The 17,081-nt window shown below is 33.0% G+C and overlaps 1 protein-coding gene across 3 annotated transcripts in view; it reads left to right on the forward strand.

Annotated features, from left to right (window-relative positions):
- CHM (CHM Rab escort protein) overlaps positions 1-17,081 on the forward strand; it is a 195,980-nt gene that overhangs the window by 88,915 nt on the left and 89,984 nt on the right. For all 3 annotated transcript variants that reach the window (XM_059051264.2, XM_067023264.1, XM_067023265.1), the window contains exons 7-8: positions 7-127; positions 1,897-2,122. In XM_059051264.2, the coding sequence (XP_058907247.1) occupies positions 7-127; positions 1,897-2,122 (347 nt within the window). The remainder of the gene's footprint in view (positions 1-6; positions 128-1,896; positions 2,123-17,081) is intronic.

The raw sequence follows: 17,081 nt of genomic DNA on the forward strand, positions 1-17,081 counted from the left end.
TTTCAGGTTCCTTGCTCCAGAGCAGATGTTTTTAATAGCAAACAACTTACTATGGTAGAAAAGCGAATGCTAATGAAGTTTCTCACATTTTGTATGGAGTATGAGGAACATCCTGATGAATATAAAGGTATTGTTTTTCGTTAAATTTGTTTTCTTATATTATTTGAGATTTCTTATTATTTTAATATGCTTGCTCTGATTTAGTGAGCCACTCACTATGCTTTTAAAATATTTCTAGTTTGCACTGTCCAATAGGTTAGCCTCTAGCAAAATGTAGCTATTTAAATTTAAATTAATTAAAATAAAATAAAATTTAAAATTTGTTCCTCAATCTCGCTAGCCACACTTCAAGTGCTCAGTGGCCACACATGGCTAGTGGCTACAATGGCTACAGTGCAGCTGTAGAACATTTTCATCATGACAGCAATGCTGTGCTGGGTGTTCATTTTTATTCTTGTTAATTAAATACTGCTGTCAACTGGTTCTTCATAGATGATACTCCCTTTTCATTATCCATTAATTTTTTAATCATTTTTTAAAATTAAAGTATAGTTAATTTACAATGTTATGTTAGTTTCAGGAGTACAGCAAAGTGATTCAGTTATATTTATATTATATATATATTCTTTTTCATATTCTTTTCTGTTATAGTTTATTGCAAGATATTGAATATAGTTCCCTGTGCTATACAGTAGGTCCTTGTCGTTTATCTATTTTACATATAGCGGTGCATATATGTTACTCTCCCGCACCCCCATCCATTAATTTTTTTATCAGTCATTAAAAAAATCTATGTTTTTTCAGTTTTCCAGGATCACTTTTGCTTGGAATGTTGAATTATTTATTTTGATTGATTAAAAACAAGCTAGATAATATGGGGTGGGAAATCCCTGGATTAGGCGAAGACATGGATGGTTTCTAGTCTTGGCTTTGACCCATGTCACTGTGTGATCTGGGACCTGTTACTTCAGAGTTTGTTGAAAGTTGAATAGACCACTTTAATATCAGAGCTTTACACTTAAAGTGCATTGAACTGGAAGAGTTATCCAAAATAGGAATATACTGACAATTCACTTATAAAGTTACAATGAGAAATACAGCAATTGTTCTTTTTTTCATGTTCGATGGAATATTAAAAGCCTAGCGCTTGTTCTTAAAGCTTCAAGTCCATTAGACACTGCCAGATTGTTCTCCACAGTAGTATAAACTTATATTCTCTTAGGAAATTTTTATAATTTTTGTTTATATTATTTCTATAAAGTTTTTGTCTACCACTAACAGTCCAGTTACATTTTTTCTGTTCTTGGCTTAAAGGAATAGTATTTAGGGGATCCTTATGTTTTGAGGTATGATTATAAGGCAGTAAGACTGATTCCACTAGCCATACAGAAATTATTTCCATTGCTATTTAGTCATAGTTGATTGTTTGTAGTTTTAGGAAGAAATAGCAATTCAAAAATATCAAGTATTACTCTATCGTTTTCACCAAAAAAATTGCCATTTGTCATATTTAATATTTCAAAGTATAATTATTGGCATTATTCTTCAGTTTTAATGATAATAAAGTAAGATTATTGCCAACTGTGGAAACCTGTTGTGATGTTAATGAATTATTTAATACTTTTCTAATTTTTTAAATCCATAAAATACTAAACAAAGAATCATCATTTAAAGCTTAAAAATTGTATCATCAGTCCAATTAGGATAGTGAGATTGTTTCTAGGTTTTTTTTTTGACCCCCCACAACCAATGGTCTCTGTCTAAAATGTAGTAATATTACTACCTGTGTCCTTTGCCAAGTGTTTTAAACAGACCTGATCTCATTTTTGTGCAATGGTTTTAAATAGAAGTTTGGTTTTGATTTTAATTAATAAATTTTCATCTTTCTTTTCATAGCCTATGAGGAAATTACATTTTCTGAATATTTAAGAACTCAGAAATTGACCCCCAACCTCCAATATTTTGTCCTACATTCAATTGCAATGACATCAGAGACAGCCAGCAGTACTATAGATGGTCTCAGAGCTACCAAAAACTTTCTTCACTGTCTTGGGCGGTATGGCAACACTCCATTTTTGTTTCCTTTATATGGCCAAGGAGAACTCCCTCAGTGTTTCTGCAGGTAAGACAGGCATTGGTTTATCTCTTTTAAACTGATACTTGAATAACAGATGAAAAATAGACAAAAATGAGATTTAGTCAAGATTTAGTATATGCAAACATATACTTTGTTATGCTACTCTTTTATAATCTGTTTGCCTGCCTACCTACTTACCTAAATAGTATAATCAGTCTGGCCTGTTTTTGAACTTTATAAAATAGAATCATACTGTAAATTCCATTTTCCACTCAGTATTATGTTTCAAAGCATCATCCTTGTTGTGTGTGGTTATAGTTAAACTTATTTTCATTGCTACGTAGTATTCCATTTTGAATATACCACAAGTTATTATTCCATTTTTCTGTTGATGGACACAGAGTTTTTCCAGTTTTTTGTTTTTATTAACATCCTGTGTATGTTTCAGAGTATACAAGTTCAAGATTTTCTCTAGCATACATATCTAGGAGTGGAATCACTGAGTCATGGGATATATGAAGGTTCATACAAGATAGTGCCCAGTTGTTTCTCCAGAGAGTTATACCAGTTTACTTCCCCCAGCAGTATATAAGAATTCTCATAGCTCTACATCTTTGCTAACATTTGGTGTTATCAGACTTTTAAATTTTTGTCAGTCTAATTCACATAAAGTATCATCACATTGTATTTTTATTTTACATTTCCTGGATTACTAACAAGGCTGAGCGTCTTCTCATATGATTATTGGCTATTCATGTTTTCTCTTTCGGGAAATGCTTGTTCATGTCTTTTACCCATTTGTCTGTTGGGTTGCTGTCTTTTTCTTATTGATTTGTAGGTGTTTTTATATATTCTGAATACTGATCTTTTCTCAGTTAAATGTGTTGCATGTATCTTGGCTTATGGTATTTATGATGCGTGGAGGTCATTAAGATTAATGTAGTCAAATATAGCAATCTTTTCTTTTATACTTAGCACTTTTGGGGGTAGTAGAGCATAGTAGTTAAGAACCTGGACTATGGAAACAGACTGCCTAGATTTAAATCCTTGCTCTCCTCTATTTATTAGCCATGTAACCTTGGACAAGTTTCTCAGTCTCTTTATTATGTTTTGAAAGAATCAACTTTTGGGTTTTTTGATTCTCTGTGTCCTAGTTCATTAATTTCTGGTCTTTATTATTCTTTGTTTTGCTTTCTTTGGGTTTTGTTCAACTCATCCCTCCCCTCCCCTGCCCTTGAAAATTCTTAGGCTGAAACCTAATGAGTTAAATAGTCACCTTTTTAATTTTCTACTATAAGCATTAATATGGTAAAGTTCTAACAATTGTTTTGAATCTTATATAATTATTATATATTATTTTCATTATCTTTTAATCCTAATTATCTTAATTTCCATTGTGATTTCTTCATTGACCCATGGGTTATGTATTTTAAAATAGCTAATCTGGTTGATTCCTCTGCTCTTACCATCTCATTTAATTCTACTGTGTATAGAAAATGTGTTTTTATGGTACTAATTCTTTGAACTTTATGACTTAGTATGTCATCAGTTTTTATAATTTTTCCACATGTGCTCAAGAAGAACGTGTTTATCTAGTTATTGGGTACAGGGCTCTCTTGAAGTCTGATAAGTCAAGCTTCGAGTTGTCATTTTCAAACTTTATTTTTATTGAAGTGTTTTTTCTTTGATCTGTCAATAATAGAGTGACGTGTTTTGAAATCTCCCATTATGATTTTTGATTTGTCAGTTTCTTCCTATAATTCTATCAATTTTTACCTTATATTTATTTTGAGGCAATTTATTAAGATCATATAAATTTATAATTGTTTAATCTTCCTGATGAATTTAATGTTTTTCATAGTCTGCTGACTTTCTCCATCCCTAATAATACATTTTTTTCTTAAAGTCTAGTTTGTCTAATATCAAAGAGCTACTCCAACTTTTTAATACTTGCCTGTTATATCTTTCTCCATCCCTTTATTTTTCAACTATATTTAGAGCTCTAAATAGCATATTATTACATATTTTTAATTCCATCTAACAATTTCTATCTTTTACCAAGTAGTGTAAGTGCAGTTAACAGGAGTCTGTTCCTTCCTTCTGAAGTATATAATTTTAAAAGTTCCTCTAGTTTATGCTCTGGGCAGTTAATGCTTTCTAGTTTGTGTGCATATGAAAATAACTTTTTTTTTTTGCCTTTTTTTCTTGAGTGAATATTTGTTAGGTAAACATTTCTACGTTGGCAGTTCTTTTCTCTCAGTACATTTAAATTTTATTCCACTGTTGTTTGGTTTCCATTTTTGTTGTTGAGATGTTTGATGTCAGCCTAATTGTCATTTGTTCATAAGTGATATCTCTTTTTTCTCAGGCTGTTTTTAAGATATTTTGTCTACAGTGTTCTGCATTTTCACTACAGTGAATTTAGGTATTGGTTCCTTTGTATTTATCTAGCTTGGTATAGGTCAAACCATATGAAATTAACAATATTAAAACATTTTGACCTACAATTCCATATGGTTCAAACAATTACATTGCAAGTTCCTCTGTCTGTGAATTGTCATTTATTATTTTAGAAAATTATCAGTCAGTATGCAAATGTTGTTTTCATCCATTGTCTCTTATTTTCACCTTTTTGGAACCACAAATAGGTATGTTTTAGAACTTAGCATTCTCTCTTCCATGTTTTTTAATCTCTCTTTCATATTTTCTATTTCCTTGTCCTAGCAGCTACATTCTGGGTACCTAATAAAGGTCTGTTTTCCAGTTTATTAATTCTCTTCACCTGTAACTAATCTGCAATTTAGCCCTTTTTTTTAACTCCAATATTTTTATCGTTCATTTTTAGAAGTTCTGCTTTTTTCCCCCAAATCTTCCTTGTTATTGTTTGATAGTCTCTTTTGCTTGGTAATTTCTTTCATATACAGATATTTTATATTCTGCTATGTGTTTCTGTTGATTTATGTTAATGATTTATTTCCTTGTGCCATGCTTATTTTTGACTGAGAGTTTGTATTTGATTGATTTTAATCTGTGGAAATCTGGGGGCCCAAATTAAGAATGATTTCCTTCAAGAATTATTTGTGTTTTCCTTCAGCCAGAAGGTACTATGACTTGGGACCATTCTAACTCCCTTCAGAGGGTCCTTGCTTAATAAAGGAACCTCAGATACAGCTCCCACACTGATACAGGCAACACAACTTTTTTTTTTAATTGCAGGGTTTATTGCTCAAAGCTTTGAGTTCAGCTCAGGGTTTGTACTGTGCATATGTGTGTTTGGGGCTGTGGATTTCCTATGGATATTTCTCTTATTTCCTTCACTCTCAGCAGTGCAATAAAAATTATGTTTAATGTAAGAAATAGTCTTTTGTTAGTAATAGGAGGTCCCTTCACAGTTTCTAGTCCAATATGTGACTTTATGAATGGTGGTAAGAATGTTATAAATTTGAAAGTAACTTAATTCTGAAAGATAGGTCTGTGTAATCCCAGACAAGTTCTTCCTCCTCCACCTATTGTCAAAGTAGGGATGAATGGGCAGTGTTATGTCCCCCAGGACCAGAGGTCCTCCTATCAATTGAAACTAATAGGGGAGTTCTATGGGTTTCTTAATCATTCTTTTCCTCTTCCTGTGGCTTTGCTCGATTCAGAGGGAGCTACACTACTTTCTCTCATGTTCCCACTTGCCACTTACTCCTACAGAACTTTAGGGTAAGGAATAGGGACAGAATGAACAGGCCACTGGGGAGTGAGCAGAAGCTCACTGGCTTCCTTACCAGCACTTTATGAAAATGGAATATTTACCCTCATTCTTATTTTTTCACAAAATCCGTTTATTTCCTTTCCTAATTCATATATTTGTAAATATATATTTAATGTTTGTTTATTTGTTGTTTTTAAGGGAAACAACATTTAAAAGTTTCATTTGTCCTGTACTGATAAAAAATTTGAATGACACCCTTATGTGTTGAATTCTAGACAAAAATATTTTTTGCCAAAGATGACTGTAACCTTCTTAAGGCTGAGGTTTTATCAGCCTTCTGTATCTTTTTATCCTCTTCAAGCCTATCTCAGAATTTTGTGTGTGGTTCACATTTAATGTTTGTTATAAAAATTATATCTTGCTCTCTCCAATTTGAAATGAATTGAAATTTCAGGAAATGATATAATTAAATGTATATGTATATGTGTAGATAGATAGTAAAGACAACAACAAAAGACTTATGTTTGAAGTAGTATATTAAACTTCTGGATGGTTCTCTGGTAATTAAGGCAACTCTGAGTTCTTCCTATATATTATATATATGAATCTGTGTGTTTATAAATTATAATAAAATGCATTTACTTGGCCTAGGGATATTAACTTTTAATTTTATATTTGATTCCCTGTATAATGCTTTATAATTTCATATAAATATTGTTCTGTTTATATCCTAAAGTAGTAACACTACCACCATCTGTACATCATAGTCTACACTTTTTATCACCAGGTTATCAGAATTAGGTATCACCTGTTCTGTGATTTCTAACCACCGTTTTATATTCTGTTTTAATATAACCCTCTTAAGCATTTCTCACAGCCAGCTACAGTGTGTTCTCATCAAGGCTACTGTTATAAATGGCATGCATGCATATTTATGTGAAGGATTCAAATACTTTTGTAAGTCATGTCCTTGCATTCTAAATGAATTCTGCATAAACAGTATAACATTTTAACTACTGGAGATACTTCCATGAATGAACACCCTTTGAGTTTTTTATCAATTTAAATAGGTAGGGGTTTTTTTCAGCAAAGAAAATGAAGCTTATTTATTATACTACCTACTGCCCATTGATATGTCAAGATACATAAATTGGACCATACTGGAAGAAAGTCATTGAAACCTATATATTTTTCTAGTCTAGCAAGCCATAGAATTTCCCCTGCTGTATATTAGTTGGTTAATATTTTTTCTGGCACACTGGGCAGGATATGTATGCAGTATATAGGTTTTTAAACTCTCACACTATATCTTCCAAACAGAAGTCCTTTTTAAGCCCTAACCAACTAATTTGTTTCTGTTATCTGTGTGGTTGGTAACATGGTAGCCTTTAGAACTACTTTCTAGTTCAGAATGGGTTTCATATACTGTGTCATGTTTTCATAACCTATGAAATGGAGCAGTACCTGTGGGAGCAAACAAACTCTACATTTTTTAAAAAATATATAAATAGTCTTAGACTGCCCGGAGATTGTTACTTGTTTTTTGTAAAGAGAGAGAATTTAACTAATAGTTTACTAGGTAATTCAGCCTTCCATTCTTCAGATTTCAGCCTACATTTTATTTCCTTTTTTTCCTTTAATGTAGTGGGATTGTTAAAACATACAGAATGAGTATGTTTTACTTTTAACATGTAATATAAAGTGTGTGTGTGTGTGTGTGTGTGTGTGTGTGTAAAATCACCACTGAATATTGTGTACCAGGTATTCACATTCAAATATCATTTTCCTGAGTATTGTATATTGAAAATTGAATAGATGCACAATCTACCTCAGGAAATTGCGGAACACACATTGATTAACTTAGAGCTTTTTAAAAAATAGAATGAAAGAACACCAAAAGTCCAAAACATATAAGTAACTTGTTCAAGATTATAGGAATAGCATGGAACAACAGGAAAGGGAATCTCCCGTTTGATACATTCAATCAGTAATGGCAGAAAGAACAATGCCCCAAATGGGCCACATAGATGCTACTATGATTTTGTCATAAACATGGAATTTGTTTTCTAATATAAAGTGTAAGGTATTTTATATTTTGTCTTTTTTCCTCTGCTTTAAAAAAATAACTTCTTTAGTCCAAAGTCCAAGATCAAAACATACACTTTACTGAATGTTGTATTGTTCCATTTGGAGAACTCATAGTATAAAACATCTCTCAGACCAAAGTACCCTGCTTATTTTGTTCAGTAATAACCAAGTTTTTTTATTCAGAGAATTTTCAGAAATCTAAGAGATGTTTGATAACCTGGATCAACATTTGAAAACCAAGAGAAGCCTTAAAATTGATCAAAGGTTATACTGATGGAAAATTTTATGAGTTTATTTATGGCTTCAACTGCATGTGAAGTCAGAAAAAACAAAATTGAAATGGCTTTTTACTGTCTGCCCCCAATGTTCTTACCCCTTCACCTCAACAAGTGTGGGCTAGATTATGGATCTAGATTCTTTAATGGTACATTTTTTCCCCCTCAACAGCATTCTCCTTAATCTATCCTCTTGTAAAAATCTCCCTACTATTTTGCTAGTGATATAACAGAAAAACTTAGAGTTGGAAGAATGCTGTTATATTGTTTTGACTAGTTGTCTAATTTTACAAATGAGGAAAGTTAAGGTAAAGAGAGGCTGAGGCTAGAAACCAGATTTCCTGGTGTGCATTCTACACAACTCACTTCTTCTACAATGTTTCTTTAAATAATGTTTTCTTGAAAAAAAAAGGAGATAGTTAATTAAAATATTGTTATTTGGGGGGGATTTTTAAATATTTGTGGTTTAACAACTTGTAATTTGCTATTATTTCTTTTCTCACAGTCAATGCATAGTCATTCTCCCACCACCCCCACAGAAAAGGCAGGAGAGAATAAGGGCCATTCTTACTGTGTTCTAGAAACATGTTCTGATTCTATGCCCAATAGGAAATACCAGTTTAGATGAATAAAGAAATTATGTCAACTTCCCAAATTTACCTAATTGATAAAGGTAAAAGGAGAAACAGACCATGAGCAAATCAATCTCCCCCCCACCCCTATAACTTGTATGTATGCATTTGATAAACAGTAATGCAGATGAGCCCAGTAGCAGTTATGTTTTATATGTTTTGGGGACTAGTTAGCATTGATCTGTTTTATGCTCCAAATCCCATTGGTTTCCTCCCACAGTGTCATAAGTAGAACTCCACGATACACCTAGGTGCAGAATCTGGCCCTATGTCTAATTGTTGGTAGATTTGACCAATCCAAATGTATGTGTGTGTTTGTTTATGTAAAGCTTGATTATTGAATCAAGCCTTAAATATTTGAAATTAAATGTTAAAAATTTGCCAGAGTGAATTAAAAAGAAATTGATTAATTAATTGAACATCAAGTATATAAATCATATGGTTAAGAAATATTTTCATATTGGTCGCTACACACTATTTTGCAGCAGTGCAGCTGAATGGAACTGCATTGAATTATACCAAAGGTTCTTAATCTAGGCTCCATAGGTCCTTGTAACTTATATATAACAGGTTATATGTATATCTTTATAAAAATATTTGTAGTTTCATCAGATTTTCACAGGCATCCATGACCTAATAAGGGTTGAGAACCATTGTTAGGAATTTTCTATAAAAGAAAGCATTATTTTTTTACTCAGATAATCATCCTTAAGAACTTATAAAAAGAAGAGGTTCTAAAGAGTGAATAGCAAAGGTACTTCTGGGCTCTAAAGACCGGGGAGAGATGGGAAAACTTGAAAATATTGCTATTGGAACTGTAATTTGCAAGCACCTCTTTGGGTAGATGCAAGCAGATATCTGTGCTCTAGTGGTGTGGAGGAGAAGTAAGTTTAGTGCAGTGAACCAGAGTGTACATTTTAGAGCCAGACCAGTGGGGTCAAATCCCAGTTTCAACATGTACTAGCTGTGTATCATTGTGCAAGTTATTTAACCTTTCTGTGTTCCAGTTTCTTCAATTTTTCCATGGGGATAATAATAGTAGTATCTACTTCATAGGTTGTGAGACTTAAAGTGAATTAATATCTAGAAAATGCTTAAACAGTGCTTGCCTTAGTAAGTACTACATGACTGTTAGGTGTTATTACTCTTACTGTTACTATGATTATGATGATTAGTGCTGCTGTTGCTGCTGTTGTAGAATGCTACCAGGGCAAGTATGAGACCAAGTTAGGGACTGAGCTAGATTTGTGTTCTAATCCAGTGGGTCAACAAACTTTTTCTGTAAGGGTCAGATAGTAAATAGTTTAGGCTTTGCAAGCCATATGGTTTTGGTTGAAACTGTTTGTAGTCTTAGACAGTATGTAAAAGAATGGACGTGGCTGTGTTCCAAAAAAACTTTATTTACAAAAATAGGTGGCAGGTTTTCTGACCCTAGTGTAATCAACTGGATAGACTTGTGCCTACAAAACATAATAATAATTTTTTTTAAAAAACCCTGATGTTAGGAAATTATACAAAATTGCCTGAGTGCAATACCTGGTGTTTATTAGTCATTCATTAAGTATTTGATGGATAAATGAGTGAATAGTTCGTATTTATGAATTGCTGCAAAAATTAGGTGTTAAAGGGCCCATAGAGCAGTATTCCTCAAAGCTTTCACTTACGTCAGAATTTAACAGATTACTGTGTCCCATTCCCAGAGTTTCTGACTTGTAGATCTGAAGTGGGGCCTGGAAATTTGCATTCTAATAAGTTTCCAGATGTTGTTGATGCTGCTTGTTTGGGGAACACTGTTGAAGAGGAAGCAGCCAGGAGAATTGCTCTCCGGGCCCAATTCTAATCAACAAGAAGGAAAAGATTTAGTTAAAGTGACAGAAAACTTGTGAAGAAGCATCTCTGTCATTTGTTATAAGTTTTATTATTTTCATTTCTTCCCATTTTAATTTAACAGCTATTTTTTAAGCATCTGTTCTCTGCTTTATACTCTCCTAGGTGTAGAGGATATATATGAAAAAGAATATTGACATAGTCAGACTTTGATGGCAGTGTCAATAGTGTTTACTGTAGTTGAGGAAAGAAAATAAAATGCACACTCATGGACCAATTAAAGAATAAGAAAACGTATTTCATCAGGTTCCAGAATGTGCAATGCAGGAATGAATGCCATCAGTACTCAGAAATGATTTGAAGGAGGCTAAACAGATATGACATGAAATTAATTTAATCAAAGCACACAGATGACACTTAGGAAGTTATAGGAATCTCATACTGCTCTGTTAACCCATCCATTTCTAGAAAAGAGCAAGAAGATTGGGCTCCACTCTATGCCAAGAACCATCAGTGGTCTGACCCCACCTTGTCATTGAACATGGTCCATTTCTGTGAGATACATAATTGTTCTAGAGGCTCTTGATTTAGGCTAGAGTTTCTCAATTGAAGTATTATTGACATTTTTGGCAGTATAATTCTTTGTTGTGATGTTGGAAGAGCTGTCCTTTGCATTTTAGGATGTTTATTTAGCAGCATCTCTGGCCTCTATCCAGTAGATGACACTACCTTCACCTACCTACTTGTGACAGACAAAAATATCTCCAGACATTGCCAAATGTACCCTGGGGCAAAATAATCCCTGTTTGAGAAATACTGGTTTAGTCCAACTCAGTATATATTTAATTTGGTGTAGTCTACTCTAGTTAAATGTTGACGAGCAGGGAGAATAAAGTGTTCTTTCAGGTCTTGCTTACAATCTTCTTACTCAACTTTTGGATTTATAATCTGGAACTATGTAAAAATTCTTTAAGGAACAGAACAGTTTAAAATCTCTTGGCACTTGAATCAATGGAATAATTCATGTAGGTCATTTAGCAAATTATACCTGTCAGGAGATGTTAAATAGCCATTAATAAGCAAATTTTGGGGTAACATATAATCTTAGTAGGTAGGAAAAAAATGAAAATACTGAAAAAAAAATAATAAAGCACACAGACACTCACTTTTATAAAGAAATGCAAACCCTATTTCCCACCCTAGAATTCCACCCCCAGAGTTAACCATTGTTAAGTTAGTTGCATATCTGCCCATATTTCCCATGCTTATACAGATATCTATCTGTGTATGAACATGTATGTATATGCATACTTAAAATGTTAAGGGCTGAAGAGTTCTCTGGTATATGGACCTATGTGCCATAATTTATTTAATCATTTTCCTATTGGTGTCATCATGCTTAATAAAATTATGTCTTTATTATATAAGAAATATACGGACTTCCCTGGTGGTCCAGTGGCTAAGACTCTGTGCTCCCAATGCAGGGGGCCCGGGTTCGATCCCTGGTTGGGGAACTAGATCCCGCCTGCATGCCACAACTAAAGATCCCATGTGCCACAACTAAAGATCCCGTGTGCCACAACTAAAGATCCCACATGCCACAACTAAGACCCAGTGCAGCCAAAATAAATAAATATATTTTTTTAAAGAAATATAATTTCATGTACAGAAATTTTGGAAAACAGGAACAGAAGTATTACTATTGATTATTATAGTTAAATCCCATCACCTGTTAATAATAACCACACTAAATATTTTGGTATATTTTCTTTTCCTTTCTTTCAGTCCACACATTTAAAGAATACATATAATTACAATCCTCTTAATTTTTTAAAATTTGGCCATCTTCAACTATAGCATAAGCCAACTTATAGCCATCATCTTAAAAACACATATCTCGGCTTAAAATAGACAGCAGTGGAAGGCTGATATAATAATAGGTGTTCTTCAAATCCAGGGGTCCTTAATTTGGCTTCCAATGCCTGGAATAAATCACTTGGATTTCAGGAGTTTGGGGGTAAATACCCTGAAATCGCATGCCAAATTTTGTGTGTGTAATGTGCATAGCTGCATTTTTTAGGAGGTTCCTAGTTTCTATCAGTGTCTCAAGGGATGTATCACCCCTCAAAAAGGTTAGGAACCACTGGAATGTACTATTTCAATTGAGAACTGTCCTTATTAAATTAGAATAGCATTGTAGAATAGGTTAACCAAAAGTTTGTCTCCCAATAGTTTGAGGACTATTTTTTGAATAGGCTTTTTATAAACTATAAAATCCTAGAGGGTAAAGTATACACAGTGACATACCTCATTTTTTGAGTCTTTTCTATATGATTTTCAAGACAGTTTTCCCTCTAGTTAATAGTTGATATTGGCATGGAGATGATACATAAAGTATAGGGGGTAAGAGTGATGTTTGTATGATCACTTGTTTATTTTTCCCTTGAGGAGAGAGTATTGTGTGGGATAAACTGCAGGGTGGTGAGATAATCCATCATTTTGAAACCTGTTCTCTGGTGATGGATGGATAGACAGGTAAAGTAACTCAATAATCTTCATTTTTTTCCAGGTTATTCACAGATCAGTGAGTGTTGTCATTAATAAAACAGTGGAATGCTTTTGTGTCCTTTCCTGCATTATTCCTCAGGCTTTGACAGGAAAAGTCTTTTAATTTGGGAATAACCTCTTATTAAAACTTACATTATACTTAAGTGTGTGGTGCTGGAGCATTTATTGTGACTCTTATGAATATATTAGAATTATATTGGCTACACAAATTATAGTTTCAGGTTCTACTTTACTAATAGTCCCCTTCCCCCTTCAGTGCTAATTCAGATACTAGATTAAACTTACCCAATCATTTTCTCCTCAGGTAACTATGCCAGGTCTATGTGTGCTATTCCAGGTCTTAAAATAATTCTAATGACTTGTATTAGAGTGAAAGGTGGCTGACTATATATAGGGCAAGAGTGATATTCGAATTAAGTCCAATGATATTTGAATTAAGTCCATGTTTAGAGCTGAAATTTTAGTTTGATTAAATTGAAAGGTAACACTGTGTGATTGCATAGACTAACTTAAGTATCATTCAAAACAATTCTTAACCCATCTCTTTGAAGCCAATATATTATTATGCAACTGTAATAGAAATAATATGTGAAGTGTGTTTATTTTCAAGTCAATTCAAAGAGGAAAAAAAACCAAAAACCTTAGGGCAGCCAGATTACAAAGATCTAAGGCTTTATTTGCCAGCTATGTTAGATAGCTGGGTTTCCAGGCGTTCTCTGATCTTCCCTTGTTTAATTTGGTTTTGTTCCAGATTGATCTAATTAATGTGATCATCTATAGTTGTAACAAAGCTGTTCATTTCCAATTATTCATCAGTTTATATTCTACTTTGGTAAGGAGTGCTCAAAAACTGAATCTTTTTATAAAATACCTTGTCGTATTTCCAAGAAAGAAAGTTTTCCATGTATTATAAAAGTATCAGTCTTAGAATAGGGTTCTGATTTTAGCTCTGTCATGTTATTATTTGCATGAACTTGAACATGTCATTTAAATTCTCAGAGCCTCAATTGTTTTACCTGTATTATGGGTAATTAAATCTAATCCTACCTCCTGACCTGGGCTATTGTGAGACTTAAATGTGATGATGTTAGGGAAAGTATGTTGAAAATTGTCCAACACTGATGTAGGGTATTATAACAAAAATTGAATGACTTCACAGTTTTGGTATTTAGAATTACTGTTTTTGTAATTACTGAAACATTAATTTATATATTGTAGACCAGTTTATACAAACTAGATTTAGAATTTAATTATGTAATTAAATTACCTAATAATTTGAGTCTGTTGATAGATATATTTGTGGTATAAAATTAAGTCATCTCTATGTCTCCTGTAGTTCCTAGCACGTAAATGGGTACTCCATAATTTTTCTTTTTTTACTATTGAATTTGGTATACTTTTCTCATACATAGTTAACTGCTTAGAACTTTGGCTGGCATATAATAGGTGCTTAATAAGTTAAATATTTTGAAAACGGAATTAGAAATTACCATGGAAAGAAATTAAATACTGCAGGACAGAAACTGTTTTATCTTTCAGGTACTAGAGAAATAATTTGTAAAAGAGAGCTCTCTTGGGGCTGAAATAATTAATGTAGCTTTTAACCATTCCTCCTACTTATTTTTCTATCTGTTCATGCCTCATCTTCTCCCCTCTCCCCAGATTAGGCAATAGGTTCTCACTTGCCTGATATATTGAAATAGAATAAAAGTTTTGCCAAAAAAACACCCCACTTCCATATGGCAAAACTTCACCAATTTTAATCTCACCAGTTTAACATTCATAACAATTTGAATGTTTTTACTTTATACTCTGTATGTAAATAGAGTTTGTTAAACAAATGAGTAGCATAAACAGGAAGATCTATTTAGCCTACTCAAGAAGCCAAACTAGTTTCAACTAATTATTTTAATTACTCCTACAGTTTTTAATTCACATACATTGAATATAATAAACCTGTAATTTTTAACTTACATTTAGACTGGTATCCCTATGTTAATTCATACAAGTGCACATGTATTTGTAAACAGCCATATTTTTCAAACTTTTTGCTTACCTAACTGGAGTTTTTAAAAGAAAAATGGATATATGTATAGCTGATTCATTTTTTTATAAAGCAGAAACTAACACACCATTGTAAAGCAATTATACTACAATAAAGATGTTAAAAAATTTAAAAAAAGAAAAATTGGATCACAGTGTGGCTATTTTTCTTAAGTAAATCTCTTTTATATTTGAATTTGATTCATTTTTGAATCTATAATCTTTAATTGTGGTCCCATATGCATAGGCCTATATTCTTCAGGTGCATTTAAAAATAGAAGGAATTAACTCTAAAATAACCTCTTTTGAATTATACACATTTGAACAATTTGAACAATTAACTTTGATCCTAATTTTATGTTTTAACATATCATATTCCTAGAGGTAGCATTGTGTAGTAGTTAAGAGTAGAGACTCTGAAGCCAGATTTTCTGAGTTTGAATCCTGGCTTTGGCACTTATCTACTGGTTAACCACCCTGTGTTTTCAGTTTCCTCCTATATAACAATGGAATAACAATATAGGGCTGTTATGAGGACTAAGGAAATGAATATTTGCAAAGCTCTTAGAAGATTACTTGGCACATGATAAGCACTACATGAGCCTTTGTTATACAAAATTTTTAAATTTCCAAGTTTCTTAAGTTGTGCAGATGTGAATTCGGGTTCTTAGGTATAGTGGAGTGGTTCCAAATGCTTAATGAATTGTGAGCCAAATTTCTGACTGAAGTGTTTCCACCTTCCATGATGTCTTCAAAATCAACACTTAACTGTCATCCTGTAGTGGTCCTAGGATAGAGGTGGATGTACCAGGATCAGAGCCACTGCTGTCTGAAATCTAGTGCAACACCTCCTCCCCTGCCTAGAACTGGCTTTCTTGCTTGTCCCTTTTTTGTGAGGTTAGACCTGACTTTTCCCTGCATTGTGGTAGTGCATGTTATGATGTACTTCTTTCACAAACAAATCAGTTGAAAACAACATTAGTTTTCTTTGTACTTCTAAAGTAGAAATAAAAACCACTACCGAATGTCTTTTTAGGACATGAATCTTTTAATGCTTAAAATGGACTCATTTAAAACCAGCAGACTAAGGCAGTGTCTGTATGGTACAGATAAATCAAGTGTTAAGCAGAAGCATTTGGTCATCTTCTTTCAAATTTTAACTTAAATATTCTGGCCATAATGAGACTATTACTTATCTCCAATACAGTTTTTATTATATAATAATTAGAGATCTAATATTATCAAAGTTTACATGAGAAAAGATATTGCTTTATTCCTGAATACTGGCTGGGGTAGAAAAGAATTTTCCTTGGAATGTAAACTTTGGAGCTGGTATTTTTAAGGGCCCAATAAACATACTGATGCTCTTGATGTTCAGTCAGTTGAGCAGACTGAATGTTTCTGCTGTTAACCATTGTTTATGGACATGATCTTAGTCACAGAATACTAATAAAATTGGCCTAATCACTGCATTCAGAAAGGTTTTTGAAATACCCTCATATATGATATATAGTTAGTGAGATTAAGAAAATGAATCTGTCAACCTTGCAGATTAAACTTGAGTTTCTGTGCATTTTGTTCCTCCTGGAAGATGTCAAACCATGGGTAAAATCTCCCCATAAGTAAGAATGTTTTCTCTAGGGATACAAAGCTAAGTTTGCAAACCTAAGTGAGTTTAATTCCTTAATGTCAGTTTGGAGCATGTAGTTAATATGTTGAAGTGGTATGAGAAAAACACCCTACTTGTCTGTGGGAAATAAAAACACGGTAGCAAAAAGGACGCCAAAGACAGCAAAGCACAAAAGCATGGTGAAAGGTACTTGAGCAGCTTTGAGGTTCTTTGTGATGTAGCATGCTTTCTTGTTTTATTAAGA

Source organism: Kogia breviceps, chromosome X (genome assembly GCF_026419965.1).
Source record: "Kogia breviceps isolate mKogBre1 chromosome X, mKogBre1 haplotype 1, whole genome shotgun sequence".
Classification (NCBI taxonomy): domain Eukaryota; kingdom Metazoa; phylum Chordata; class Mammalia; order Artiodactyla; family Physeteridae; genus Kogia; species Kogia breviceps.